The 15555-nt window shown below is 40.5% G+C and overlaps 1 protein-coding gene across 2 annotated transcripts in view; it reads right to left on the reverse strand.

Annotated features, from left to right (window-relative positions):
• Positions 1–10446, reverse strand: part of LOC103251085 (POTE ankyrin domain family member A-like) — a 37931-nt gene extending 27485 nt beyond the window's left edge. The window contains exons 1-3 of one of the 2 annotated variants that reach the window (XM_008049695.1): positions 10378–10446; positions 6470–6577; positions 5432–5569 (exon numbers count right to left, since the gene is read on the reverse strand). In XM_008049695.1, the coding sequence (XP_008047886.1) occupies positions 5432–5569; positions 6470–6577; positions 10378–10403 (272 nt within the window). In that variant the 5' untranslated portion in view covers positions 10404–10446. Of the gene's footprint in view, positions 1–5431; positions 5570–6469; positions 6578–7204; positions 7271–10377 lie in introns of those variants that run through there. The other variant, XM_008049696.1, reaches the window with a different exon arrangement.
• Positions 10447–15555: the final 5109 nt, after the last annotated feature.

The raw sequence follows: 15555 nt of genomic DNA on the forward strand, positions 1-15555 counted from the left end.
TTAGTATTAGTATTACTATTTGAAAGCAATTAATGCTTTAAAAACTCCTACTTCCCCTTTTTGTATTTATCAAATGCTAGAAAATTGAGGTCTATCAAAAGTTGATACTTATAGGTGACTTGTTGAGTATAATAATCATAACCAAAACACATCAGACTGACAGAAAATGGTATGATTAGTAGAATCAGTATCATATATACACAGTATCAAATGTAAAGACCATGATTTTTGGACTAATGAACGTGGAGTACATAAAACAGAGTATATAGTAGCTCCCACTTATCTGCTGTATGGGCAGAAAACACACACTTGACATGTTTTTATGCTCTCATACCACAGCAGCAATTGTCAAAACAGAAGGCTTCTGTGACAAACTTTGTGTGACACTGACAAGTAGGCAACCAACTCTGGAACAGACATGAGCTTGATGTCTTTAACTTCTGGCAATATCTACCTGGAGACTGCAGTCAGATCTCACAGGTTGAGGACTCAGTTCCACAACACTGTCCTCTCTGCCACACACCAATCACAAGTCAGAGCCTACAGAACTGACTTCAACTTGAGGGTCCCATGATCTTCTTAATGGGTTTAATTAATTTGCTACAGCAGCTCACAGAACTCAGGGAGACATTTACTGGCATCTACCAGTTAATTATAAAGAACAATATAAAGTGGGGAGGGCAATTGAGAAGGAAGCAATTCCCCCTAGTTCATTCTTTGAAGGCAATATCATCCCAGTACCCCAAAATGGCAAAGACCCAACAAGGAAAGAAAACTACAGGACAATTTCCCTAATGAACATAGATGCAAAATATCTCCACAAGGTTCCAACAAATCTCATTAAACAATATATTTCAGGAATCATCCACCCTGATCAGGTTGGCTTCATGCCCAGAATGCAGGACCAGTTCCACATATGAATATCTGTAAGTATGATCCATCCCATTAAATAGGAGTCAAACAAAGAACCACATGATTAACTCATTAAATGCAGAAAAGCCTTGAATAAAACCAACATCCATTCTTGATCAAAATCCTCAACCACCTAGGCATCGAAGGAACATTCCTCCAAACAATAAAAGGCACCATAACAAATCTCCAGCCAATGTGATACTTAATGGCAAGAGGTGGAAACATTCTCCCTAAGGATCGGATCAGGACAAGGATGCCCACTCTCACCTCTCCTATTGAACAGAGAGAGTACTAGCAGTCCTAGCCAGGGCAATCAGGCAGGAGAAAGAAATCATGGAGTATTCAAACAGTAAAAGAGGGAGTCAAGTTATCCTTATTTGTGGATATGATTCTTTTTTTTTTTTAATATTAATGATGACTTTATTTTTTTTATTTTTATTTTTTTTCATTAATCAGTATTTTTTATTATGGTTTTGTGGGGTACAGTTAAGGGTTAGGTGTACAATGACATTTCATTCAGGCACCCTGTAGATAAGAAGTGTTTTCCCATCCCCCGACAGATATTTGCTACTGTTAATCCCATCCCCCTCCCCCCATAGTTTCCCAGTACCATCAGTCATTTTCTTATAGTATTGCATTGGATGTTCAAGGTCCATTATATGAGTGAGAACATGTGATATTCGGATCTTTGTTTTTGTGAGAGGTCACTCAGTATTATAGACTCTAGTTCCATCCAGGTTGCAGCGAAATTCATGATTTTGTTCTTTTTTATGGCTGCGTAGTATTCCATCATGTATATGTACCACATTTTTAAAATCCAGTCCTCTTTTGATGGGCGGATATGATTCTATAACTAGAAAACCCTAGAGAATCTGTCAAAAACAACCTTGCACTAATATAAGATTTTGGTAGAGTCCTGGAATTCTAAAAAAGTGCACAAAAAAGTAGTATTTCTTTACACCGACAACAATCAGGCAGAGAACTTCCTTACTCTTACTATTTTTCATCCAGGGTAGGATTACCATGAGTAATTAGCTATCAGAAGTCTTACCTGGATTGCTATTCTCTAGAGATACAGGTGTAAATCTCTTTTCTTTTTCTTTTCTATATTTTACAATTTGTTGATGAATTCTATGTATTAGAACATAACAGACAAAATTACTTTTTAGTACTGATATGAAAAACATGTAGCAAATATATTAAATTCTTAGAGCATTTCAGACAGTATCAGGGCTAATATCAGAACTTTAATTAACTCATACAATTAAAAAGTGTAAGGTCTACAAACTTCTTATTAAGCTTCTCATTGAAAAAAAATGATAAAATGAAGCAACCATGAGCTAATGGCAGTATAGCTCAGTAAAATAACTAACAGTAGCATGAAATAATAGAAAGTATTTCTATCTCAGATGAAGCCCTAACTCAGATGAAGCCCTAGCTCGCTCACCAACAGCTATTTGCTCTGGGACAAGAGCTTGCTTCTCCTAAGCTCCATTTCTTCTTCCAAAAGAAAAAAAGAAGAAAGAAACTTACTGCCTTATTTCACTAGATTGTTAAGGTGATTTCATGAGATAACATTTTTAAATGCTCAGAGACATAGTGAGGAAATGGAACAATTTGCTCTTGAACTTTAATGCTAAAATTATTTTGGAATTCCCAATAAAACCCAATGTGTGTTTCTTCATAGGTTCTAATATTGTTGCCATTTTCAGAAAATATTATTAACTCCTAATTTTGTTATTAGTTGTTCTAGTCTTTGTGGCTGGTAACTCAGAACAACTCAGCTATTTTATAATTTGTAATAAAATTTATTTTTATGTACAAGATCACATCAAATGGGGGATAACATAATTGTCCTCCATTCCTGAGCTAATCCATCGCACCAAGGAAAGAAAAGTAATAGATCTTGAGACCTGGATTCGTCTACTTCCAGTACTTTTCCACCTACTCAAACCCTGGATCAGTTCAATTCATCATTCTAAGAATGACATTAAACTGGCCAGGTGCAGTGGCTCAACCTGTAATCCTAGCACTTTGGGTGGCCGAGGCGAGAGGATTGCCCAAGCCCGGGGGTTTGAGATCAGCCTGGGCAACTTCATTGAGACCTCGTCTCTACAATAAATCACAAAAACTAGTCAGGCGTGGTGGCGTGCGTCTGTAGTTCCAGCTTCTTGGAAGGCAGAGACAGAAGGATAGCCTAAGCCCAGCAGGTAAAGGCTGTGGTGGGTGTGAGCATGCCACTGCACTCCAGCCTGGGCAACAAGTGTGAGACTCCAACTCAAAAAAAAAAAAAAAAAAAGTAATACATTAAACCTCTATGTTCACCTCCAAGTAATGTGGAAGACAAAACCTCATTTTTTAAAAATTAAGTTCCACAAAGGAGACAAAAGTTGACATTTTCTCATTTCCAAGGAACCTACCGACAACCTATTTGCACACAAAATCCCAGGTGTTACTCAGCTCTGTTCATTTCACAGATCACGTTACCTGAGTATTTTTGTAGTGGAAAATCACAATTTCAATATTAGATGCCACCCATTTTTCTTTAATGCACATGTTCCCTTGAAGCTAGGCAGCAAATAGCCTAATTTTTTTTCAGGCACTATGCAAAATATAGATGCTTTACAAATTTGTGTGCCATCCTTGTGGAGGGACCATGCTAATCTTCCCTGTATTGTTTCACCTTTAGTACATGAGTGGCCAAAGCCAGCCCAAAGCCCTACTTTTATACGTAGGTATTGATGAATTATGCATGAGGCTTAGCTCTGTGAAATCCAACTAACTACATTAGACAGCTAATTCTGTTCAGTGGTTTCCTTGTGAAGCAGAATTTGAACATATTTTAAAAATTTGCCTGGGTGTGGTGGTTTACAACTGTAATCCCAGCACTTTGGGAGACCGAAGAAGGAAAATTGCTTGAGCCTAGGAGTTTGAGACCAACCTAGGTAATACAGCCTGACCTCATGTTGATAAAAAGGCAAAAAATTAGCTGCATGGGGTGGTGTGTACCAGTAGTCCCATCTACTTGGGAGGCTAAGGCACAAGAATAGCCTGAGCTCAGGAGGTCAAAGCCACGGTGAGCCATGATAGTGCCACTGCACCTCAGCCTGGACAACAGAGTGAGACCCTGACCAAAAAAGAAAAAAGATCTAGAAGTGAAGATGCAAGTAGCTTGGGAAATTTTCATTATAAAAGAAAAAAGACCACTGGAGGAGCCAACTACAAGTCGGTGAACAATAAACAAGGGAAGGATGGTATGGGACCTTCCACTGCCTAAGACAAAGTGCCATACTGGGTAGAAAGGGTCCTCATGGTACGGATACTGTAACAAAAAATTTTTTTGAGTTGGTGTCTCACTCTGTCACCCAGGCCGATGTCCCTAGTGATCCTTCTGCCTCAGCCTTTCAAGTAGCCGAAACTACAGGTGCAACACCCGGCTAATTTTTTATTTATTGTAGAGACGAGATCTCGCCAAGTCGCCCACGCTGGTCTCAAACCTGTGGGCTCAGGCAATCCTCTCATCTCAGCCTCCCAAAGTGCAGGGATTACAGGCTGAGCCACCGAGACCGGTCACAAAATTTTTAAAAAATGCTCATCTCTTCTTGTAGCACTATTTGAACCTCTCTGATGGTTTAGAATGATACCTTCTAATACCTGCTAGAGAAAACACAAACAAGGGCCTCCAAGGATAACTTACCATGAAGGTTGATGATGTCTTGACTGACAATGTAGGCTCCACAATAAAGTTGTGAGTGTGGGGAGGAAGAGTCAATTTGCTCACTACATGTGTGCCTAAAGCTAAGAGGCCCAGGGCGGGGTGTTGGTGCTTTGGGAACAACAGATGAGCATATAAATGTATGTGAAGTGAATGAAGCAGTCCTTCTGAAGTCGAAGTATGGATCACCCTGAAGACTGAGGGATCAGAATCAGTAAGGGCATTCTGGTAGCAAAGATCAGGTCACCCATTACCAGACTGCCGAGCCAGTTTCAACAGCAACGAGGCGGCAACAGAATCAATGCAAACAGCACGATGATTCCCATGTCCTTTCACCCAACATAGTTCTGACTTAGAAGAAAGAACGATCTTCCTTGGACTTAGGGAACCCCTTAGGTGCTTGAAAAATTCAGGGCGGAGGGTATAGGAGAAAGTCCCCTGGGAACAAGATTTTCTGCTAAACTAGACATTTCAAGACCTAAATAACTAATGTTAAAAAATCAAAGCTGGGACACTATTCTTATGCCATGTGTAGGGGTTATACTTGGGATGAAATGAACAACATTGGGATCCCTGAGAATGATGGTTTTGAGAGACCTAAGGGAAAGAATTCTGCAGCCCTTGCTACTTGTAACTAGTTGAAACTAAGGTTTGATTTCTCGATGATGAATTGGACTAACTCATTGCCATTCCTAAACTCCCTGAGCCAAACTAGGAGATCCTGCCTAATAAACAGGATGAGATAGTTATACTTACTTTAAACCTCAATTTAATGCTGACTGGCTGTTTAGTGCAAATACTTACGCATGATACTTCCAACGAGCAGCATCATCTTCAGCAGTCTTTCCTATCGGATCTCGACGAAAGACATCAGTATTCTTCTGAAGAAGAATGCTGACCATACTTGGTGATTTACAACACACAGCAAACATGAGAGTGGTTCTAAAATAACAGAGAGGTTACTTCATGCTTAGGACTTTTGATACAGTTCTTTAAGCAGCTAACTTGGTATATATTATCAAGTCAATATTCTGTCCATCAGCACAGAATTCACTATGTTCATGTCCTAACAGACACAGGCATCTTGGTAAGTTACCAACATGGCTAAAAGGAAGGGTCACAAAGGAAGCCTCTTATCCCATTGGTGTACGTCATAGTAAAAGTTGCTACTATTAGAAGTCCTACGATGGGCAAGAAACTATGCTGAGTCACTTATCTAAAGTGGGTAAAGACTTAAGTGAAGATTTCTCCACTCCTCCCATATTCTGATAGTTTGTAATCCAAAGCCAGCTAGGGGTAGGGTAAGTTACAGGTTTCTGCAGGTTGAAAACAATATTAGGAATAATGGTCATAGCAGTAGTCGTAATTTCAGACAAAATGATTTTCAACTTCTATTCAGTTTCAATATAGCATGATTAAAGGAAACGTATCTAAGAAGCAAAGGCTAGAAAAATACTCTAAAGGAGTTAAAAAGTTCAATATAGAGTCATAAAGGAAACGAAAAGCTAAAGTCCACACTTTGTAAAATCGATACAGCTAATACAAAGTCCTTTAGCTAACATAAGATTATAGAATCAAAAACATCAGATTATAAATAAACATCAGACAGAACAGTAAGAGAAGATGAATCTTCCTATATTCTCTTCTTGATGTTTCCCAGTGCAAAGGACTGCTTTTCTATAAAACTGATGCTTTCTGTTGATATTTTTCACTGCATTCCAATAAGTATAAGTTCATCTTCTTACTAATTTAATGTTTCTGGCATGAAAATGAACATCATCACTCCAGAGAAACACTCAATTTTTGTTTGTTTGCTTGCTTTTTAAGAACTAACAACTGTACCTTTGACATATGTCCACTGCATTCACATTTGCTCCTTTATTCACTAAAAAACTCCACCATTTGCTCTTTTGCATGACTTGCTGCAAGCAAAAGTGGTGGGAGGCCAACCTGTAATGCAGAAAAACAATGGGTAATTCACAACATGACATATTTCTCGAGTGAAACAGAAACTTCCCATAAGACCCTATGAACTTAAAAGATAATAGAGAAAGTAAAGAAAAAGTTGGCCCTTCCTTCTCACTCCTCTATGCTTTCCCAGGCACTGCTCCTTCCCTTGGAAACACTGCTTCTCCACTGCACTGCATTCACTCTGGTCATCTTTCAAACTCATGCTAAACATGTACATATTATTAGAATCTTTGCTTCTATCACACCATTTAGCGTGCCATATTGTAATTATTTTATTGTTTCCCATCAAAACTAAGAGCTTCTTCAGCAAAAGAGCTCTTATCTTTTATCTTTATAGTTCCAAACCCGAAGACAGTTGCAAATGCTCTAAGTATTCTTTATTAAGGAAATGGCCAAAGTTAGGCTCTCTAGAGGAATGTTTCTTAAACTATATTTCAAAGATTATTTATTTTACCAGAAGTTAAGGACTGTACTCCAACAGAAAGACTGTACTGACAGTGCTTTTATGTGGCAACCACTAGCAAGGCAGGAATCAGAGTTTCGGGAATACAGTGGTGAGAGTTTTCCAGTAAAGGTGGAGCTTTCCTCCTCATGGTACTAACTCACCTGATTCTCTTCTATCAACGGTGACAGAATCTCAGAGGCCAATGTGAGGCACTCCTACTCCAAATGGGTCACTAAGAAAAAGGGCTCTGAATGAAAAGAGAACACCTTCAGATAAACGTCAACTGCTAATTATTAAATGGTCCATGGGGTTTTGCCTATTACAAGATGATAAACTTTTACCTTAGCTGTTAGAAAATTCAGTATGGAATTCTATTCTTCAGTATAATGATAGCCCTGGGACCATAAAGCATATTTACTTATTCAAATTCAGTTTTATTCTGAATTCCTTTTGAAATGCTACTTAAAATTATGTTTTCTTTTAGGCAAAATATAAATCAGAAATAAAATATGATGGCCTAGCAATAAAAGTTCTAATACTGATCTATGTAAAGTATTTCCAGCACAATGAAAGTCACTAAATTATTTGCATTTTTTCCTCGTGACAATATCTTTATTCCCATTTAAAATAAATATGTTCCAATTATTTGATGCCTCAGCATACATTGTATGTAAAACAACACACAACAATTTTTATTTGCATTTGGAGTCAAGATTGTGGGGAAACTGAAGGGAAATACACATGGTATTAGAGATGATAGAGGGAGAGGAAAAGTTTATACAGCATAAACTTCATTTCTTATACTTACATAGGAGAAAATGAGTTCTGAAAAGATAGTTTGCAGCTATGTGTATTAACTTTTTTTTGTTAATTTGTTTTTTAAGAGACTGGGGTCTTGCTCTGTTAAGCAGGTTGGAGTGCAGTCGTGCAATCATAGCTCACTGCAGCCTTGAATTTCTGGGCTCAAGTGATCCTACCACTTCAACCTCCTAAGTGGCAGGGACTATAGGTATGAGCCATCGTGCCCAGCTATTTTGTTTGTTTCAGATATGGGGTCTTGCTATGTTTCCCAGGTTGGTCTTGACTCCTGGCCTCAAGCAACCCTCCCACCTCAGCCTCTCAAGCACCAGTTTATAGGTACAAGCCACTACATTGGGCTCTCTTTTCTTTTTTTCCAATCAATGTTTTTTTTTTATTTTAAAATTGTAGGGTACAATTCAGGGTTAGGTATACAAATATTCGTTGTGCAGGTATCCTTGTTGATGAGTTATTGCACAGACTGTTTTTAAGGTCTCAAACCCTTGGGCTCAGGCAATCCTCTCGCCCCCACCTCCCAAAGGGCTGGGATTTCAGGCATGGACTGAGTCTCCTCAATTCTACATGTGGACTTAATTGATGCAGACACACTAAACTTATCTATGGGGCACATTTTGATCATAGCTCCATTTCCAGATTGCTGTGTATAAAACAAGAACGTGCATGACAATCAGTCATTCCTTTAGTATTAGATGTTCTACCAAAAACGATTAGGTGCCAACATATAATAAAAGTTGATATTAAGACTCCTAATACCCACTTCAAGAATTTTTCCAACATTTCCTCATTCACAATCTATTTGTGCTGTATTTAATCAGGCCAGGTTGCTCATCAAATGCTAACTAGTTCATAGAACTGCTGAAGCTAATTTATTCAAAGAATTATTTTCTTAGTGTTACTACATGATTTTCAGTGTCTTAAACTGCCATCTTCTTGACATACTGAGGACAGTACATAACACAGTATCAACTTAGAAAAAGTTCCTGCTTGTCACAAACACTTATTGACCAAATCTCCTGAATGATGATAAAATGACAGAACATTCTGAAAGGGTCAGTCCCTACTTATTGAAAGACTACCCACAAATAAATTTCTAAAGGCGACAGATATGACCCATTGCGATAGATATTACCTATTCCATAGGGTGATAGATACTGCCAAAAACATTTCTTTGCACTCTCCACCATAGAAACAGAAAGAGAGATACAAGTCAGGCTACTTCTGGGATGCAGAGGTTTGAAGGAAGTAACAGCTACCAATTTCCATCTCATCTAGGGATTTTTGACATTTTTGATGTATGGGAATTTACATATTACTATTCAGTCATTCTTAACCTGGATTGTGTCAGAATCTTGGGGAAATCTGTCGCTGCTACTGTTGTTGTTGTTGTTGTTAGAGAAAGGGTCTCACTATCATGCCAGGCTGGACTCAAACTCCTGGGCTCAAGAGATTCTCCTACCTCAGCATCTCCTGTACCTGGGCCTGCAGGCACTCTTCATTGTTCCCAGTTTTGAGGAAGTATTTTAAAATATACTATGCATATACAGGGCCTATTACTTTTATTAAATGAACATCTTCATGGGAGAGCCTAGACGTGTAGCTTAAAGAAAAAATTCCTCAGGTCACTGCAATGCACAATTTTAGCTGAGAAATAGTTCAGTAGATAGTCACTTCCGTGTCTCATCTCTCCTCCATGATGCCAAGTCCCTTTGTTATCTGGGGAGGTGGGCAAAAAGAGGAACGAGTAATAGAGTCATTTGCTGCCAATGCCACTTTTCTTGGGTAGGAGTAGAACAGCAACTAGTGACTGCAAAATGCAACATGGTTTGCTGTTTATAAGCTCCTTATCATCCACTTTCCCATCAAGACTTTAGAGATTCAAGAGCAGAGTTTGGACTTGTATTTAAGTGACTGTTTATGCCAGCATAGGATAAGAAGCTAATCATTTACTCTTCCCTCTTCTGAAATGCTTCCTATTTTATCCCTACCTATTCACTCTAAAGTGGATCTCTAGGCAAGTCTAAAACTTGCTAACCCTCTTTACCAGACTGAGAATTATTTTCCCCTAAACTGAAGGTAGCTTGTCTAAGCACATAAACTGAATGACAAACAAAACAAACCAAAACTTCTTTTCTTGCTCACTTCCCTCAATGATCTACTGTCCAAGTTGGCCTGCATATTTCAGATTGTTCTCCAATCCCCTTTCCACGCTTCCCTCTAAAGCCTTGTCACTGAGAGATAAATCATTTCCATATATTACTTTTTAAGGAGCTTGTCAAGAGCAGCAAGGTTTCCATTTATTGTAAAAAGCTTTAGCTTCGTCTGAGTTTTTAATATAAAGATTATTTCCAGAGCAGATGGATTAATAAAGTAAAATATTATACAATTAACTTATTTTAAAATATTTTCATTCAGGGATGCTTGAGCTTTCAAATATGAAAATCTGGCCCTTATATATGTCAATGTTAGTACCAATGCATTACAAGTATTTAGGGAATAAGGCGGGTTGATGCATTACCTTGTTTGTTGCTTCAATATCTGCATTGCCTGTAAGTAGTTTTTCAGTCACTGAGATATTCTGATGATAGATAGCATAGTGCAGAGCAGTGTTGTCATGGATATCCATAGGGTTTGGATCAGCACCATGTTCTAGCAGAAGAGTTGCACATTCCTCTTCCTGGCATTGGACAGCCTGTGAGTATTAGACCAAGGTATAAATCATAAACTCCAGGAATTTAAAATAAACATCTCACCAATTCCACCTAGTGATATTTAAATGCGAGAAGTTCATTTTTATTCTATCTATTGAAGCCACCTCCATCTCATGCTAAAAGAGTGAGCCAGTACATACTGCTATCAGAGCTGTTTTGTAGTCACTGTCACGGACATTAAGCTGGCATTCTTTCTCTTCTACCAGGAAAATGACCACTTCTCAATGGCCACAGGCACTGGCCACATGCAGAGCAGTCCTGTGAAAGTGAGAGGAGAGGACTTTTTAGAAAACTGAAATGCACTATCTCAAAACATACAAAAATTCATGCAATTGTAATCGCTGAATAGCATGTTACTTCTCTGACTTCAAAACAAATAATCGACATTTCTTGTGAAGAAAGCACAATATTTATCAGCTCTTATTATACACCACACATATGAAAAAGAGCAGTCTACTGGATTGGAAAGCGCCTGGCCTTTGGAGTCAGCTCAACATAGGCTTAAATCCCACTTGAAGCTCTGTCATTTCATATTCTCATTTGGCCTTTCTGTGCCTCATTTTTCTCATCACCAAAATGGGGATGAAAATAGTAGCTATCTCATAACACAACACTGGGATGCTGATGAGAATCTATGCAACATACTTAGAGCAGCTCCCAGCACAAATAGCAAATTATAATTATTACTTTTACTTAACAAAAACAACATTGCAATGATATAAAATTGCACAGTTATGCTTGCTTTATGGTAAAGATGAGAGAGAACACTGCATTTCAGTAATTCCAAGATGCTCACTTTCTTCCCATTTTAATGTCTCCAACATTAGAATATCACCTGTAATTTATGATTTATTACTACTATAAGTGGCAGCATTTTAAAATTCTCTTATTGATATGTAAAATAATGGGGCATCGCACAATCCATGGTGCATGCCCTTCCATGAAATATGGCATAGGTATGCATCAGGTCTGTAACTTTCTAGTCATATGATTGGCATTTAAATAAATTTTAATTATTCAAAGTACTATGGGGAGAGAGGGTAGAAATTATGATCACAAATTCTGTGATGTTCAAAAAACTTTAATTCAAAAATTCAGGATTCAAACAAAAAAGATATGGCTCATTCAGATTTTAGACTTGTAGAATATGAATCAGATATTTCCAATGGTTAATATTATTAAGACTGTCATGTATTTTCACAAGAACAAAGTATATCTTTTATCATTTTCTTCCTTCAGAAATGTTTTTGTTTGAAAGGAAGGAAGAAAAACGTCTCACTGTGATTAAATCCTAACGGTACAATTTTAAATTTGCTTAAAGGTAAGAGACAGTAGAGTATATCTGCTACATAACAGTATTCATGTGATTTGATGAATAACTGGATTTTTAAAATGATAACTACAAGTGGGGAGCTCAGTATATTTAAAGAAAATGTTTGTAAAGGAAGGCAGTGACTTTGCCGTATTAATAATCACTTGAATTTGTTTGTTTTAAAACTCTCATAACGACACAAGCTAAAATAATTATTTTAATTGCTTGTATATATGTAATATGCCCATACATAAAAAACCCCGTTGTATAATAAAATGTATACATAAGAAGAAGATACTTTTTTACTGCTTTTTTTCTGCAAAACCCCCGCTTTATTTCAACCTTTATCCAAAAAAAAAATGTAAAAAGCATTTAAAACTTGTAGTTCTGAGCTGCAGTCACCACCCCGCGACCCGCGCAGGTGGGGCGAGAGGGTCTGCACGGAAGTCCAGAGCCCCCCACCCTAGAGAAAGGGATGCCTCCTCCGAGACCTCCCTCCCGCCCCAGACCCTCTTCAAAAAAGAAAAAATATTGAGACTTCTGGAAACCTGTCCGGGAACACGAGGAGGTGGCCCGGGTGCAGCCGACAGACAAGAGCACGCAAGGGGTCTTCACCCAGGCTCCCCCACTCCCCCTGCCCCTCCCAGAGCCTGCAGGCCCCCCAAGGAGGGCGAGGGCCTGGCCACCCCCTTCTTCTTGGCAGGAAGGCCGGGACACAGCTCCGCCTCCCCCCTTTGCTCTCCTCTTCCTGGCTCTCCTCCTCCTCCGCCGACACACCGGCGCTTACGGCCACAGTCTGGGGGCGCCCGGGGGGAGCCGACTTCAGGCGGAGGGTCACGGGTGGCTGGAGCTGGAAGGCGTCCAGGCTGAGCAGGCTGGCAGGACAGCCTGAGGCTGGCCACGGGGACGGCGATCTCCTGGGGGTCGTGGTCCCGGCCGCGACTTCCACCATGCTGCGCTCGTCCTCGGCCCCCTCGGCGAGGCAGAGCACGGCGAAGGCCAGCACCTGCTCCGCGTCGCCCTCCTCCTCCACCCTGAAGGCGAAGGAGCGGGTGCGGCTGGGGAACCCACAGCCGAAGAAGAAGCCGTCCACGGCGACTGGGCCGGGCCCTGCAGGACCCGCCGCCCCGGCTCTCTGGGCTGGGAGCACCGGGCGGGGTGCCAGCGCCCCCCTTTTTGCTTCTCAAGAAGCTTTAGCAGACTTTTAAGTCCAGCCAGTAGTAATCCACAACATTTGACAAAAAAATAAAATAGAGATTGGGGAATTATTTTCATCTGTGCAAGATTCATACTTTTGCTCTCCCCAAGGATTGTTTTCTTCAAAGGAAACTTTTACTGGATCTTTTATCCATGCCCATTGCAGAAATCACAGGTAAGAAAACGGCAAAAAAACTTAGAATACAAAGGCCCGGAAATAACATATGCTATCACATTCTGTACATATTTTCAGCTAACATAAGACCAAGACTATCGTGTTTGTGTGAATATGTACAAGTAAACTAATTTATTTTCTTTCTTTGCATACTAAAACACATCTCTGCAACTCAACATACTCCTGTATCTAATGCCACCTTCAATGAGCACATATTATTTCATCCAGTGGATACAATGATAAAGTCCATGAGTTCTTATTACATTGCTATTTTAAGCAGGGCTGAGAAAGATAAATTGCATGTATCTTTATTTCCTGAAGATATTTTAGTATAATGGAATCAATGGAAAGAGGGCGTACACGTTTGTCAAATGTGCCACTGGCCACCAAACTGTCTACTGGAAAAGTCATCAACCACTTAAACTTGAAGCAGCCACATAAGTCCCACTGCTCTTCGTCCTCTCAAACTTTGTGAATAGAAAACAGTCTTTTGTTCTTCTCTTATCTAAATTTACTCTCCTGACAGGAATGGTAAATATACTTTCCCATGTGCATAGGCCACTTGTAGACCTGCAAAAACTTACTTTTGCCCAATTTTAAATTAGAATTAATTTGTGGTTGATTGAAAGGATTTCTCTGTAAAATGAAGATGCATTTTTATCATATATGTATATGTATGTTGTACACATATTGTGAGCATGTTGTCTTCCCTTGTTGTATTTTTAATGATATACAGTGGGTTTCAACTTTTATTTTGCCAAATCAATCTGCAGAATGCTTGCTTGTGAGGTCATTATAATGAAGGTCTTTGTCAACCACAGCAAAAAAAAGTATCTGTATAAATAAGCGTGTGTGTTTTCTTCTGGCATTTACTCATTTTGTATTTAAATTTAATGTATGTTCCACCAGGAACTGCTTTTTGAAATCTAAGGACATAACTAGTCACCTCCAAACCACTAACAGGCATTTTCTTTATGAACAATTCAGCTCTTCCTAATAATAAGCAATATCACCACTATCAAGTTTAAAATTCTAACATATATATTTGTGTGTTTCTGGACTTTTGTTCTGTTCCCTTCACTTCTCTATCTCTTCAGTTATTAGTAAGCAATTAGTTTGCAGAAATTAACGGCACCTTCTATCTGAAAGGGCAAGTCTTTGCTTTGAACAATTTTTGTTACCACATTGCAACCGTAAATGACAGAAAGCGTGTGTAAGTGCACACTTCTTAAGCCTTCACGTTTTTATTTAGTTTTTAAAACACTGTTTACCACAGCAGGAGCTCACATTTGCAGAAAAAAGAGTCTTTCTACTCAAGAACAAGGCAGTCTTTCCAGTTCAGTTTCCTTCTAAGGTCCCTCAGTAGAGAACATGCTTGCATCAGGGCACATCGATCTAAAATGGATATTGGATTTTATCTGCAGACGCTTTAGCCCAGAAGTTGACATATTATGGGAATTATTTCATGACGTACCTTTCTATGAAACATCTAACATTGTTACAAAACGTGAGCGCTAAACATAAAACACAGTCTAAATACTTCAGTTAGTTAATTCCACCCTCTTTTTTTTTTTTTTTAAAGAAAACCGCCAATGCAGAGCTCTAAAAGGGGAACTAGGAGGAGACGGGAATCCAGCCAGACTGTGTCTGTTTTCTGCCCGAAGAGGGCCAGGGCCTTGCCCCCACCGAGGTCCCCGTCCCGGGCGCTGGAGCCTAAGCGGAAGGGAGCCCGGCCCGGCGCAAACACGAGTCCCCGGAAGGGCGTCTGCCCCTAACCCCTCCTAGCCCCACCGGGCAGCCGCTCTGGCCTCGCCGGTTCTGACTGTCCTGCGGGTTCCGGTACTTCCCCACCGGAAGCGCGCGCGACATTCCCCGCACGACCCCAGCGAAGGCAAGTCGGTGCCGCCGCGTCGAGTGTCCCTGCCGGAAGCGGCAGGCAAGCTTGGAGTCGACGCTTTGGGGGCCCACCTCGCTCTCGGCGCCCCCGGAGACCCTCCGCCCGCGACCGTAAAGGTCCGTCTGCCTCGCGAAGCGGAGGAGCTTAGACAAGGTGGGGACTCCCGGCGCCAGAGGCACCGCAGCCGCCCCCGCCTCGGGCCGTTACCGCTCGAGACCACAACGGCCAGCCAGTCCTTTCGGAACCGAGATCCAGCGGGGAGACCCCGAGAGCGGAGAAACGCCGCGGTGTGCGCACGCACCGCGGCGTCCAAGATCGCGCGTGCGCGCACGGAAGACACGCTCCCCTCGGCCGCTCGCGCCGGCGGGTGCCCCCGCCGTCCCGGCGTCGGCCACGGCGGGCGG

Source organism: Carlito syrichta, unplaced genomic scaffold, assembly GCF_000164805.1.
Source record: "Carlito syrichta isolate Samal-C Ts95f unplaced genomic scaffold, Tarsius_syrichta-2.0.1 Scaffold136010, whole genome shotgun sequence".
NCBI lineage: Eukaryota > Metazoa > Chordata > Mammalia > Primates > Tarsiidae > Carlito > Carlito syrichta.